Genomic DNA, 15795 nt, shown 5'->3' on the forward strand with positions numbered 1-15795 from the left:
ACACACGCACACACACACACGCACACACACGCACACGGACACACGCACACATGCACACACACACGCACACACGCACACGGACACACGCACACGGACACACGCACACATGCACACGCACACACGCACACGCACACACGCACACACACGCACACGGACACACGCACACATGCACACCCTCTACCCATGCTCTCAGGTTCACACACAGAAAGCCCTGATGTGGTCAACAACACCCACCTTTACTCTCTATGATTTTCTCTGATATTTTGTTTTTCTTTAATTTAAAAAGACGTGGGTTTGTTTGTGTGTGTGTGTGTGTGTGTGACTTACTGAATTGCTCTCGATGACAGGCTGTGTTTTTCTTTCCTAGACCCTTTTCTGGAGCAAATCCAGCGAGCTGGCGCATGACTACACGCGGGTCCGGCAGGACATGTTCACGCTGGAGGACACATTGCTGGGCTACATGGCGGACGGCCTCAAGTGGTGTGGAGACCCAGGCTCTTCTGGTGAGGGCCAGGGCCTTTTGGGGTTGCCCAGGGACGGGTCGGGCAGACCAGTACCTGCCCTCATGCCATCCCCACCCTTAATGACAACCCAGGCTCATGTAAAATAGCATTCTTTAGATCAGCTCAGTTTTCTAGAAAAATCAACTTCAGAGTTTGGGCTTGTCCGTGTTCCCTGATTCCCTCCTTCCTGAGAGCCGGTGTAGCTGCTTCTGGATTGGAGGTGTTCTATTTTCTCTGAGGCCGTTATTCAGGACTAAAGGGTGCTAGAGCCGGATGCAGCCTGAGAGGGAGCCAGGCCAAAGCCCTTGCTCCACAGAATGGCCGCGGCCACGACCATGGCCACAGCCACGGCATCAGAGGGCTGGGCTCTTCCATGTCTCAGGCCAGTGTGGGGCTTTGCTGTCATTTTTCAGAGGCCACCTTACCTTGTCCAGCAAGACCCAGAACACCACACTGTGGGAAGGTTCTTTCTACTCAGAAAACTCTATTGAGCCCGTTTTCACTTCTTTTCTTTCTCTTTTTATTTATAGTGTGCATGTTTTTACTTTATATTGTTTTATTCTTATTTTTATTGCTTTTGGCTGTTTTTCTTTTAAAGATTTATTTATTTATTTGAGAGAGAGAGAGAGCACTAGGGGGAGGAGCAGAGAGAGAGAGAGAGAGAGATAGAACCCTCAGGCAGACTCTCTGCTAAGGGTGGAGCCCAACTCGGGGCTTGATCCCAGGACCCCGAGATTTTGACTTGAGCCAAAATCAAGAGTCAGATGCTTAACTGACTGAGCCACCCAGGCACCCCACTTTTGACTGTTTTAAAAAACTTATTATATGTGCTGCCGAAGCAAGCACTTAAAAAAACTTACTATAAAACTTCAGCGCAGGCTTACATTATTTCCAATTACAAAAATGATGCATGCTTATTTGCAAAGTACTTGCATGTTATAGAAATGTATAAAAGTAAAAAATGAAGGTCACCCTGCCCCTCCCCCACTCCTCGGTTTCCATATCATTTCTCAAAAGGGGAATGTTGTCAACAATTCGGCACGAATCCTTCCACACACGGCCCCACACTCACATAAACACATATATTAAAATGTACACATACTATTCTGCAACTTTGCTTTATTCATTTAGAATTAGTAGATAGAAATACAGCCATATTGGGGTGCCTGGGTGGCCCAGTCGGTTGAGCGCCAGACTATTGGTTTGGGCTCAGGTCGTGATCTCAGAGTCATGAGACCGAGCCCCGGGTCAGGCTCCCCACTCAGTGCAGAGTCTGCTTGGGTTTCTCTCTCCCTCTCCCTCTGCCCCTCCCTTCTGTGCTCGCTCTCTTTCTCTCCCTCTCTCTAAAATAAATAAATAAAATCTTAAAAAAAAAAGAAATACAGCCGTATTTTTTAAAAGCCCTCATTTATTTCCTCTATGGATGTTATCATAACTTATTTAACCAATTTCCTATTGATGGACATTTAGGTTGAGATATTGCTATTGCAACTGTTGCAAGGAGCACTTGTGTATACCACACACACACACACACACTCACAAACACACACTCACACACACCACGGGCACATGTACATCTGCCTGCTTGGGGAAGTACTTCGGAAAGATAAATTTCTACGAATGAAATTTCAGTGCCGAACAAATTGCGGTAGAAACTGACACATTGTCATTCAAAAGGTGGTAACCATTTACACTCTCATCAGAATATAGGTTACTTGTTTGCCCAAACTCTCACCAACACTGGTGCAACTTATAAAAATGTCTTTGCCAATTTGATAAAGAAATAATACCTTGACTTGTTTTGCTTTGCTCTGACAGTGAGGCTGATCATATTTATTTATTTAATGGTAGATAGTTCTATTTCTTTTATAAACTGGCAGTTCGTATATCTCAGCCATTTTTATTGGGATGCCTGTTATTTTCTTATTTATAGATGTTCGGTATAAATTCAAAATAGTAGCTAATACTTATTGCTCACTTACAAAATCTCAGCCATTAGGGGCGCCTGGGTAGCTCAGTTGGTTAAGCGACCAACTCTTGATTTTGGCTCAGGTCATGATCTCAGGGTCGAGCCCTGGGATCAAGCCCTGTGATTGAGCCCCGCGTCGGGCTCCATACTCAGTCTGCTTGTCCCTCTCCCTCAGCACCTCCCCGCATTCATGATCTCTCTCTCTCTCAAATAAATAAAATCTTAAAAAAAAAAAAAAAGATGGGCGCCTGGGTGGCTCTGTCAGTTAAGCGTCTGTCTTCGGCTCAGGTCATGATCCCAAGATCCCTGGGATCAAAGCCCGCTTTGGGCTCCCCCTCACTGGGGAGTCTGCTTCTCCTTCTCCCTCTGCTCTCTCCCCCAACCCTTGCTTGTGTGCTCTGTCTCTCAAATAAATAAATAAAGTCTTAAAAAAAAAAGAGTCTCATGCTCTACCAACTGAGCCAGCCAGGAGCTCCTAAATTTTATAGTTTTTGCCATGTTTCCTGCTTTCCATTTTGAATTTCCCATTTTGCAAGTCAGCTTTTCTTAGTCATTCATTTAATTCTTTTAGGTTTTAAAGTTGTTTACCATAAAACCTTCTCATTTTAGCTTTATTTTTCAATTCTAAATCATGTACTCTCTGAAAGCAGGGCTTCTATCTGATTCATCTCTTTCTCCCCAGGACCTAACACTCAATTAAGGTTTGTGTAGTCAAGTGCAATGAGTAAAAAAACAAAAAGTATGTACACATATACACACACATACCTATATACACACACCATGGAATATTATTCATTCTTTTTTAAAAAAGAAAATCCTTGGGGTGCCTGGGTGGCTCAGTCGTTAAGCGTCTGCCATCAGCTGAGGTCATGATCCCGGGGTCCTGGGATCGAGCCCCGCATCGGGCTCCCTGCTCCGCGGGAAGCCTGCTTCTCCCTCTCCCACTCCCCCTGCTTGTGTTCCCTCTTTCGCTGTCTCTCTCTCTCTGTCAAATAAATAAATAAAATCTTAAAAAAAAAAAAAGAAATCCTGCCATTTGCAACCATACAGATAAATCTGAGGGCATTGTGCAAAGTGAAATAAGCCAGACAGAGAAAGACAAATACTGCATGATATCACTTATATGTAGAATCTTAAAAAAAAAAAAAAAGAAAAAAGAAAAAAAAGTCAAACTCCTAGAAACAGAGAGAAAAGTGGTTGCCAGGGGCTGGGAGGTGGGGGAATGAGGGAGAGGTTGGTAAAAGGGTACAAACTTTCAGTTATAAGATGAGTCAGTTCTGAGGTTCTGATGTACAGCATGGTGATTATAGTTGCTAGCACTGTATTATATAATTGAAATTTGCTGAGAGTAGAACTTAAATGTTCCCTCATACACATAAAGAGATCAATATGGGAGGTGATAAATGTGTTAAATTAACTCCATGTGGGGGTATCCTTGCACAGTGTCTCTCTCTTTCTCTCTCTCTCTCTATATATATAAATCCTCACATGGTCCACTTCAAGTATCTTACAATTTTGTCAATTATATCTCAAAAAATAATTTAAACAATTTTTGTGCATTTGACGGATATGCTTGGGAGAAGTACCGTAGAAACAATGTCCTCATGCTCTACACCTGCTGAATCTCACTGACTCCTGAGCCTGTCTTGTTGGGGGAGAGTGAGTGTAGGAGGACTCAGGGGTTCTCTGAGCCTGGGGATGTGGGGACTGAAGCAGGTCAAGGAGGAAAGCTGTCAGCCAGAGAGAGTTGGTAGGAAGCAGAGGAGTAATGGGAAAGAGGGGCCCCTGAGGGCCCAGTTTTATCTCTAGTTTTTCCTGGATGAGGGGATAATGTCGAGGGCTGTTTCTGCCAGATGAACTTTGGCTGCAATTTCCCAGAACGATGACTCAAAGCTGGTCACTGTGTTCCTGTCTGGAATTTGAAGGGTAAGGTAAGGACTTGGAAGGGATTCAGGGGGCATTTAGTGAAATTGGGGCCAGATGAGTCCATTCTCCATCCTCCATCTTGGCAGTGATGCCATTGGAATATGGCTCCACTGTGATCGAACAGCCCGGGAAAAACAAAGCTGAATTATACCCTTACTTTTCTGCTTTAATTATTTTCTAAAAACTATGTCTTTTAGAAATGAACTATCACTCTTGTCCCGACTGGAGGGAAGATTGCAGCAACAACCCTTTTTCTGTATTCTGGAACATGGTGTCCAAAAGGGTAAGTACCAAAAGGGAAATTTTTAAAATTTTGGAGACCAAAGAACTTAAGAGGTCATCCTGTCAGTGGTTGGTTTTAATCCTTTTTAGATCACAGATCCTTTTAGGAAAAAAAGTTTAGGATTCTTTCTTGAGAATAATGTACCTAAGCACATAACAGAAGATTTTCACATATAATTTTAGGTCATTCATAGAGGGTCCATAAGCTTTAGTTGGTGAATCCCTGCTCTTACCCAGGTTTTGGCTTTGGTTCAGCTTGGTTTAATGCTCTGATCTAGGCGCTGGCCTAACTTAGATCCCTGATCGATCTGAATAATCAGTGTTTGCAGACCACTTACTATGTGCCAGGTAGAGGCACATAGTACACGTATTAAAAGCTTTCATCCTCACAAGAATCCTATCAAGTGGGTACCATGTGTATTGTACCCATTTTACAGATGACAGAATGGAGGTGCAGGTAAATACACTGTCTACTAACCATACACAGTAAGTGGCAGATCTGGGAGTTTGTCCCAAATTCTCTGACTCCAGATCCAGAATTCCCGCTGGGAATTACTCCCATCATCCCTCGGAGGCCCCATTGCTCTCTATTTCTGACTTCACTCTAAGCGGCCTTGGTGTACATTTATTTTTCTTATGAGTTGCTTCTCTGCAAGTGGACTAAGGAAAAGAGGGAAAGCAAGGAATAAAGAAAGAACTGGAGGAGAGAAAACCAGGGAGAAAGTAAAACAATACTATTTATAATTCTCCAGAATTGAGTCTAGACATCAGAAGAACTGGGCAAGTGAAACTCACATTTGCTAAGTGCATATTCATGACAAGTCCTGGGCCAGATGCCGTACCCGTGTCATCCCAGTTAGTCCTCACCATAGGGGCTGTGGGAAGGTGCAAAGACTCAGAGGTTAAGTGACTCATCCAAGGTCAACAGGCTAGTTTGTAGAGGAGCTGAGAGCCTCACCGTCCTTAAGGAGATTCAGGTAAACTCTAGTATGGTAGAGAAGGGGGGGATGGCCTGGGATTTGATGTAAGGAGACCATTTAAACGTGGACAGATTCTTTAACTGTTCTGACCTTCAGATTCCTCATTTGTCGAAGAGGGATAAGAATAATGGTTGTCCTGGGGTGCCTGAGTGGCTCACTCCATTAAGCATCAGACTCTTTTTTTTTTTTTTTAAAGATTTTATTTATTTATTTGAGAGAGAGAATGAGAGACAGAGAGCATGAGAGGGAGGAGGGTCAGAGGGAGAAGCAGACTCCCTGCCGAGCAGGGAGCCCGATGCGGGACTCGATCCCGGGACTCCAGGATCATGACCCGAGCCGAAGGCAGTCGCTTAACCAACTGAGCCACCCAGGCGCCCAAGCATCAGACTCTTGATTTCGGCTCAGGTCATGATCTCAGGGTGGTGAGAGGGAGCCTTGTGTCAGGCTCCCTGCCCGGCAGGGAGTCTGCTTGAAGACACTCTCCCTCTACACCTCTCCCCATTCTCTCTCTCTCTCTCACTCTCTCAGATAAATAAATCTTAAAAAAAAAAATAATGCTTGTCCCATGGGGTTACTGCCATGTTTAAATAAGATACCCCTACCCCATTAACTAACTCAGAATGCGTTCCTTTAATGAATATGTTGAGTACCTACTAAGTGCTGCGTAATTATACAGAGGCACTTATAGATTGTTGTTTGCTTGCTTGCTGTTTCTGAGAAAGGTTCCTACTTATTTTCTCACTCTCTGCTATATTTTGGGGCAGTGCTATTGTGAACAACTCTTAAAGCCAAGCCACATTTCATATGTGTCAAGCACCCACCTGGAGCTAAGAGCACAGTGGTGAAGGTGATGGAAGGTACCCTACCATGGTGAGCTACCCTGGGGCTGCAGCTTTATTTTGGCTAAATGCTCACAGATGTACCAAGAAAACCTTGTGTTACCAGACGAGAGCCTTCCTTTTTCTCACAAGAGAGGCAGAACTGCTTGGGGTTTGAATCCCCCTTGCACTTCCTTGCTTCCAAGTGATGTGACTTTGGGGCCAATTGACCCAATGCTTATTTCCTGGGGGCTCTTGAGAATCATAGATGGCAGGCTCAGTGCTTGGCCCCCGGAAGGACTCTGTTGACTTAGCATTTGTGATTGGTAGAAATCAGGCCCCTGTCCTCTGTTCATCACCCCCAGCAGAAAGACAGAAGCTGCTCTGGATTCTTATAATTTGGTTTCCAATGGTTCAGTGGTGTCTCATCCCCTGCAGAATACAGGTCAGATTCCTTGGCCAAGCATTCACCGCCCTCTGTGAACTCACTTTTCTAGCCAACTTTTGCATCCACTGAGGTTTTCACCAAAACCACTGTTTTCTCAAACCCCTAGGCCTTTCTGTTTGCACCTGCCTCAGCCTTTCTGGGGTGAGAGCCTATCTGTCCTGCAGGACCTAGCTTTTGTTGCCCTGTGCCTTGCCTTTTCTATTTCTTTCCTAATCTCCATCACTAAGCATTTAGACTTCTTGCTTCTCTTTCCCTCCCTTCCTCCTTCCCTCTTTTCCCTCTGTAGATTTTCTCTGGGTGCCCACTCTGTGCTATGCCCCAGCTCCAAGCTCCAGGGCTGTGGTGGCAGGCAGGATAGCCAGGCTCGGAACTCTCAAAGAGCGCTCAGTACCATCCGTTTAACAACCCTGTGAACAATGATGTTGACCTTCATTGTTCAAACACAGATTGGAGCAACCGCTTCCAGAATTCTCCTGTGAAGCAGAATCCTGCCAATGGCTTAGGATGCAAATTACATACACCTGGCATTACTGAGGGAGAATCATACAGGCTCTTCCCTCCTTAACCAGCTAATGCTAAGAGTTGTTTGGAAGGAGCTGCGGGGTGTGGCAATTAAATGTGCATGCTGAGGAATGGTGGGCTTTTTTTTTTTTTTTCTTTTAAGTTTGCAGAAGATGCCTGTGGAGTGGTCCACGTGGTGCTCAATGGGTCTATCAGTAACACCTTTGATAAAAGAAGGTACTCATTTCTTTGCGTCCTATTTGCAAGTGTTAGTATAGCCTCCTATTAAATATTTCATCCCTGGAAGAATATGCTTTTCATGGTCAAGTCAGTACTGAAGATCTGGGCTAAAGAGGTAAAATGTTTGTTTTCTATGGAGACGGTTGTCTAAGTCAATGCTTTTGTCTGGTGTCTCCTTTGTGTAAAATCCTCTAAATGTCCTGTTGGCCCTTGCTCTGTGACCAGCCCCTCCTCTTGGCTTTTCAAGGCCTGGTGCAATTTTCTGAGCTCTCCCAACTTCCCGTCTTTGTTCATGCTGTTCCCCCTGTCCGGCCCCCCTCTGCTCTCCCCACCATCCACGAAGATCTGGCCTGGCTCCTCTGTCCTCCATGAAGATTGTGCGTCCCAGTTAAGCAGTCAGACCACTACTGTGCTGGGCTCTTGGCCTTCACGATCTCTTTCTAGGCATTGCCCATCATTTATTGTAGTGGTTGAAAGCAGGGGCTCCGGTCATGACCCGTTACCTGTGTAACCGATGGCTGGGCTCCTAACCTCCGGGAGCCCCTGTAGTATGCACCAGAAGAGGTGGTGGTGGTGGTGGTGGTGGTTGGAAGATTAGCTGAGATGACATATGACAAGGGCTGAGCTCTGTGCCTCACAACAGAGAGAGGGCTCAGCGGGTATTAGCTGTCATTCCGCATTTAATCCACAGCGCTGAACCTGGCCACACCGATGCCCTTCTTCTCTGACCTCTTCTATACTTAGTTTTTACCACATTGGATACTTTTCCAGCCTTTGTTCTCTAGTATTTCCCTGGAAAAGGATTGAGAAGAGAGGCAGATACTGGTGGGCTGCTCCAGGCTCTCTGGATACCCCAAATGAATTTTCCTTCTCTCCTGTTTTAGTATTTAATTGTGCAACGAAGCATTTGTCCTTTTGTCTTCTTCTGACCCTAAGCTTGCAGGCTTTTGGGTGAAAGTGTTAACACCCCATGATTTTATAATCTGATATTCGGCGTCCAGCTACTTGCAATGGCTGTCAGAGACCAATGGGGAAGAGTTTGGGGCTGGGGTCCGAGCCACGCACCAGGGGCTCCCAGAGCAGTGCATCTCGAACCTCACTGAATGTGGGTCATCTGGGGACGGTTCAGCTGCAGATTCTGCTTCAGCAGGTGCTGGTGGGCTGAGATTCTGCAGGTTCCAACTAGCTCCCAGACGATGCTCATTATGTCGGTGCAAGGCCCCCCTCTTTGAATAGCAAGTATTTAAAGAATCACCATCAAGGTACTGATTAAGAATCTTATTTTGAGACTCTTATTCAATGAGGGTCACACTGGATGAGATTGGCTGTTTCTAGTGCAAATCACCGGTCAATCCCAAAGGGCAGGTTCTAACCAGTGGTTCCCTGCCTGCTGCCTCTTGACAAGCCCTGGGGATGGCTGAACGATTCAGTTTGGGGTTACCAATATTCTCTGCCTCTTCTATCGTAGCACTTTTGGACGTGTGGAAGTCTTTAATTTGCATCCGGAGAAGGTTAATAGACTAGAGGCCTGGGTGATGCATGACATTGGAAGTGTTCACAGGTATATGTTCCTACTTTGTGCGTGTATATCCTCAGGGTGATTTTCGGAATCAGTCCATGGAAGAAGCCACAATGATAAGAATGCATTGAGAACAGAGTGACCAGGAAACGACTGGGGCCTCCCTGGACATTCCGCCCATCCTAACAACCTCTCAGTTTCACATCCACAATAAGTATCTATGCAGTTCACACTGTCAGCCCCCTGCTGCCCTGTGAGCTCTTAAAAACAACTTCTGCTCCTCTCTATCCCAGGGCCTGGCCCAGGGCCTGCTACCTAGAAGAAACTGAGAGCAGAAAATGTTTGCAAGAATCTTATCACTTAACTCTTCTTTCTTTCTTTCTTTCTTTCTTTCCCAGTGACTCATGCTCAAGTTCCTCCGTAAATGATCTGAAACAGATTCTAGAGAGAAGGAATATTACATTTTCTTGCCAGAATAATTACAGGTAATTGACTTCTTGAAAAAGAAATGGCTGTTTTGCCATCTGTAGGTATTTTCCTCTCCTCGGCCTCCTCTGAGCCAGGAGGGCTGTGGGAATCCCTCTTGGGCCTTGTTGGTGATCTGGGATGGCGACCTATGGTGAGCATTCCTCCTCCCCCCACCCCCCGGGCTCACCCCACAGGCTGTGTCCAGCCAGTGGCCTTCCATTGGCCACCTTTCCCCCATCTTCCTCTTCCTTTCTTCTCCACCTGTCCCCAGTTATTGATTTGCCTCTGAAGCTGACCCAGCTTTTGAGAACGTATTTCCTGGTTTCCTACATGAGACACCTGACCCAGGGCTTGCAAACCTGCTGGCTTTCAGGGAAGTGGAGGCACATTTTGTCCAGTGCAAAGGATTTGTAAAATCCTTGTGACATGGCAATATTTTGCATGTGAAGTTTCTTTAGTTGGATCTCAGTGTAGATGCCTAATACTTGATAAGTTGCCACATGGATGTCTACTAAACTTTATCTTTTATAAATTAGAAAATGTAAAATCTTAATTTTTTTCAAAGATTTTATTTATTTGACAGAGAGAGAGACACAGTGAGAGAGGGAACACAAGCAGAGGGAGTGGGAGAGGGAGAAGCAGGCTTCCCCCTGAGCAGGGAGCCCGATGCGCGGCTCGATCCCAGGACCCTGGGATCATGACCTGAGCCGAAAGCAGACGCCCAACGACTGAGCCACCCAGGTGCCCCTTATTTATTTATTTATTTATTTATTTATTTATTACCAGTAATACATGTTTATTGGGAAAAAGTTTAAAATTACAGATGGTATATATTTTTAAAGTCATCTGCAACTCTGTTATCCAAACTGGGACCCTCACTCATTTTTAAGTACTTGTGTCAGGGACTCCTTGCTAGAAGCATCTTTGGAGATTTGCCCATAAGCGATGGCTTAGAATAAGGATGCGGACAGAAAAATTTTCTCAAAGAACACAGAGGCTGGAATTCAAGAATCCTTTTCCTGTCTCCTTCTGTCACCACCTTCTCCCACCAACCCTGTCAGAAAGGCAGAAGGACAGATTCCAGGAACATTCACTGAGGGCTTTTGTCTCAAAATGACCTGAATTCCCCCTCAGTCAGCTGGCTCCTCTCTGGAAACTGCCAGAAAATAACACAAGCTTTCTACCGCAGTTAGATGGGAAAACAAGCCGAACAAAGGAGCGAGAACAACCATAAAAGAAGCATTGCAGACATCTGACCAGTCTCAGTTATTCAAAGATATTTCGTGTTGGGAAAATAGAACACTAAACACCTAGGAGAAGATTGGGGAATGTACATGGGTCTTATCCTCAACATCCCCTTTTTTTCTCATTTTAATCATTCCCCTTTCTTTCATTAATGGCCATCAGTCAGCCTCATTCATGCCGACTGCAGGCTCCAGGTGAGCTCACTTTCTCCACCTGGGAAGAATGTAAAAACGTACCTTCCATCTGGACTTGTACAGTGGCCCATGTTGAAGGAAGTGATTTGTAAGCCAGCACCTGTCATTCTGAGCATCAGCTCATGGGACCTTAAATTTGGGGATCATATTTGAAATCACTTAGACCTTTTCTCCAACCACAAGGTTGTAATATATTCAGCATGATTCTTTAAATTACCAGCTCCTCGGGGACCCTTGTTGTATCTTAAAAGTTCTGTGGCTTTGCAAGAAAGCTGCTTGTCCCCACAGGAGCCTGAAGTGAATGTCAGGGATATAGACGTAGACTGAAGTTGAAATCACTCCATGGCAAACATACTTCCCAGTTTATCAAACTTTTGTCCAGCTGTTGCGGTGTGATTGTGTAATAGGCAAATAGAAGTGTAAATACATTTATATAGATTAGACCTTCTACTGATTCTGCTGTTATCCCCTTATAAATCCCACCCGGAGACAAATGCTATTAACATTTGGCTGTATATCCTTCAAGTCCTTTTCTTTTTCCCCATATACACACTCACACTCCCGATGAAATATATACAGAATTTCTTCACATACGTTCTAACCAGTGGAATGAACAGAGAGTCACAGTACTTTTATGGATGACCTTAAAAATATCAGCATGTTTTTTCCTGGTTAGTGCGCCCCTGGGACATATTTATTAAAAACCTAAAGGGTGCACTTCTACCTCTATGTTACTTCAAAATACACTCCCTCTCTATCCATCAATGTGTTATCCAACATATCCAAAGTGTGTCCGTTTTATTGTAACACTGGATGTAAATATTTACATATCTGTGGAAAGAGATCATCTTAACGGCATAATTGCTGTTAATAATTACTTTCCCCCTGGAAAGTATTCATGCGGGGCTACCATATTGGTGAGGATGGAGTGACTCTACACCTAGAACCGCTGTGCCCGGCTGGTCACAGTAGTTGGCCAGAAGTGAGCCTGAGATGGCCCATTCCAGAAGCCCGGGGGTGCTGGTAGCTGCTTCTAAGGATCTCTCTCTTTCTTGACTCACATTTAGCAAAATCAGATTTAGCTACAATTTAATGAACCACATTCTTTACTATCCACCCTTCTGCAGAGCCAGCCACTCCCATTGGACCCTGTTGTTTTCTTACCTCATTTTTATGAAACAGAGAGCCACTCACCGGCTAGATTCTTATCTAGGATTTGTTCTGTGCAAAGGACGTGTGGTCTTCCTGCTGATGGCTACCAGCCTTCCCCCAGAGAGTCTCTACCCTCCCTTCTGCCCCTGACCCTATGGCTCAGCCCTCTCTCAGGAAGCTTCTGAAGAGAAGAAGGCAAATCATCAACAGGAAAGATGGAGGTCTCTCATCGCAGGTTGCTGCTCTGTTGTGTCTTGATCATTAGCCGACATTCATAGCATGTGTCTGTGACGTGTTTGAGCCACACATTTGTTTTCATTTCCACACGTTATCATCAAACATCCCTTCTCAGTATTTATTTCTATGGCTTTACAAGTGAAATGAAACACAATCGGGCCATACTTTAAGTTGTTCACTCCTGGACTTGACCTTTCTCTGTGTTGTCACTGCAGGAGAGGAAGCTGTGTGGATGCTGAGTGGTCCATGTGTACTTTTGTTGCTAATGGAGGGGCTACTTGTATTGGGGAATTGAACCATAGATGTAGTGTACTGCTGATTGATCTTTTTTTTTTTCTCCTTTTCTTTCTTGTCATAGGCCTATCAGGCTTCTTCAGTGTGTGAAAAATCCTGGGGATTCATCTTGCTGATCTTACATATGAGCCAATCAGCACGGTCGTTTCAGATCTTTGAGCCTTGCAGTATATATCGGCATGCGTGATTCAGGAGACACGCTGCTGGGAAGCTGAAGACTTGGGGGGGGATCTTCTGTCATGATGCCAACGCTAGAGTTAGAAGCCTTTCCCCCAAACTTTTAAAATAACATGTTATTGGCATAGTTTTTATTTTGATTTCCTAAAACTCATGAAAAAAATTATGGTATATTAGAATGAAAATTTTATATTAAGTTATTTCATTTTAATTTTCATAGGTGCTTTTATGTTGTTTATATGTTGGTAGCATCCTTTCTGTTGAAAATGACTATACCAAACCTCTCTTACTGGTGCAGGTAATTAAGAGAAAGTAAATGACCATGAATGACCTTGTCTCAGGATATATTTTTGTACCCTTTCTACAAATAAAGTATAAATGCCGTGGTTATGGGTCATGTTGGGAAACGAATTCTATAGGATATAAGCTACTCATGTGCTTTACCTCCCACTCTTCCAACAGCCGTATGAGGTTGGTACTGTTAACTCCCATTTGTTGGTTAAGAAATGGAAGTTCAGAGAGGTTATGTAATTTGCCTGAAGTCATACATTTAGTTCAAGGTAGAGGCTGGATTTCAACTCAGCTCTGTCTGACTCCAAAATATATATGCTCTCTTTCTAGGCCTATAATACCAGCTGACATGCTTTATGTTCTCTTCTAATAAATGCATGTTGGATTAAATTGAATATAATAGAATCCGAACTGTGGTTTTTCTTTTTAAAGATTTTATTTATTTATTTGACAGAGAGAGAGACAGTGAGAGAGGGAACACAAGCAGGGGGAGTGGGAGAGGGAGAAGCAGGCTTCCCACAGAGCAGGGAGCCTGATGCGGGGCTCAATCCCAGGATCCTGGGACCATGACCTGAGCCGAAGGCAGACGCTTAACGACTGAGCCACCCAGATGCCCCCGAACTGTGGTTTTTCTGGGTATCTTCAAAAACAGATACATTTTTTTCCCTCTTCATCCTCTTCCTTCTCCTCCTGCTCAGTGTCTTACATATATAATAGGCAGTTAAAATATATATATTTGTTCCTGATACTGGGAATTTGTTCTCCCTTTTTTTCTTGATTAGTCTTGCTTGGGGATTTATCACTTTTATTACTCTTTCAAAGAACTAACTTTTAGTTTTGTTTTCTCTTTCTATTTAATTGGTTTTCACTCTTCTCTTTATTATTAGGGATATAAAAATTCCTTCTAATTTCCTTGGGTTTCCTTATTCAGCTTCTTAAGATGGAAGCTTAGATCATTGATTTTTCAGCACACTTTCTTTTTCTATATATCACTTAGTACTATAAGTTTTCCTCTGAATGCTGCTTTAGCTGCAGATCTTAAATTTGGTATGTCTCTTTTTATTATCATTTAGTTAAAAATATTTTCTAATTTAATTGTTATTTAGAAATGTGTGGAGTTATTCTTAGAAAATATATTGTAAGACCTGAGGAGTGATTGTGGAAGCAGCTAAAGGTCAGCAGCGTTCCTGTTCTCGAGCTATTGAACACAGTGGCCCAGTAGGAGCAGGATCCCGTGATCCCCAAGGGCAGGGCATAAGTTAGGAGCTATGAAAGAATGTGACACTCAGTCCCCCCTTTCTGCACTTGATGACTGCTAGCCCAAACATCCCACTCTTCCCTTATCCCAAGACTAAAGTCCCTGCATGCCTATGTGTAGGGGAGAGTTCAAGCCTGCCTCAAGATATTTGCCATCCCTTTGCACTCTTTCCCGTGATTTGAGGCATCTGTCCTTGCTTTTCTGATAAAAAACAAAATAAAAGTTATGTGCAAGATTCCGCTGCTGCTGCTCTCCTTTGTAGAAGCAGCCCTGCACGGCTGCTCAGATTGGTGTCTGAGAACTTTATTTCAGTGCGCGATGACAGAAATGTGTTGCCTAATTTTCAAACATCTGGAGATTTTCTAGGTTTTTTTTTTTTTCCTAAGTGTAGATTTGTTGTTGGGCGCCTGGGTGGCTCAGTTGGTTAAGTGACTGCCTTCAGCTCAGGTCATGACCCTGGAGTCCTAGGATCGTGTCCCGCCATCGGGCTCCCTGCTCAGCTGGGAGTCTGCTTCTCCCTCTGACCCTCCCCCCTCTCATGTGCTCTCTCTCTCTCTCTCACTCTCTCTCTCAAATAAATAAATAAAATCTTTAAAAAAAAGTAGATTTGTTGAAGAATAAACTAATTTGAGGGTCTCTCAGGGAACCCATTAGTTTTGTTGAAAACAGCATAAATTTTGGAGTCAGCTGTTTCTGGGTTCATATTTTGGCATTGCTCTGTAATCGTGAATGAAATACTTACCTTCTTTGAACTTTGGCTCCCTTGCCACTCAAATAAGGATTATCATTTACCCCCCTGAAGGTGTGGTGGGACTAAAAGATGACAACAATTAATAGTGTAGTTTGGTGCCTCATAGGTCAGCAAGCATTCCGCAAAGGTTGGCCCCTTTCTGCTGGCCCCTGGCTGGCAGTCCAGTTTCCTTCAGGAGTCATGGCAGCTGTAGCCACTGTGGGCAGTCCACAGATTCTTCTTATGTGGCCCCAGTGTACACATATGTACATCCTCACAGGCTTTAGTTTGGGCTGGACATGAAGATGGATGCTCAAGACCAGTTCTGATTAAGGCTCAGGCTTGCCCCAGGGTTCAATGAACTCCATCTGCAGAATGTCTTCAGTGATAAGTCCCTGCTAACCCCCTGGGTGACCTGGCTGTTTTCCTCTCAGGACTTTCTGCCTTACTGTTGGGCCTTCTTGATGATTTCTGGACTCTCTAATGTATCTTCCTTCTTCCCCAGGATACCCCTTGAAGTGTCAGAAAAATTTTGTTCTTTACATCCCCTTCCACAGATGAAA

At 44.2% G+C, this 15795-nt stretch overlaps 1 protein-coding gene across 7 annotated transcripts in view; it reads left to right on the forward strand.

Annotated features, from left to right (window-relative positions):
• Positions 1-13726, forward strand: part of CD38 (CD38 molecule) — a 40449-nt gene extending 26723 nt beyond the window's left edge. For 5 of the 7 annotated variants that reach the window (XR_004298825.1, XR_004298829.1, XR_004298831.1 and 2 more), the window contains 7 exons: positions 368-503; positions 4596-4681; positions 7591-7664; positions 9136-9228; positions 9585-9671; positions 12325-12480; positions 12841-13726. Coding sequence is in view for 1 of the 7 variants with exons in the window: in XM_032400034.1 (XP_032255925.1) it covers positions 368-503; positions 4596-4681; positions 7591-7664; positions 9136-9228; positions 9585-9671; positions 12841-12892 (528 nt within the window). In the remaining 6 variants the exon portion in view is untranslated. The remainder of the gene's footprint in view (positions 1-367; positions 504-4595; positions 4682-7590; positions 7665-9135; positions 9229-9584; positions 9672-12324; positions 12481-12840) is intronic. The other 2 variants (XR_004298828.1, XM_032400034.1) reach the window with 2 other exon arrangements.
• Positions 13727-15795: the final 2069 nt, after the last annotated feature.

Source organism: Phoca vitulina, unplaced genomic scaffold (genome assembly GCF_004348235.1).
Source record: "Phoca vitulina isolate PV1807 unplaced genomic scaffold, GSC_HSeal_1.0 scaffold3, whole genome shotgun sequence".
In the NCBI taxonomy this organism is placed as follows: Eukaryota; Metazoa; Chordata; class Mammalia; order Carnivora; family Phocidae; genus Phoca; species Phoca vitulina.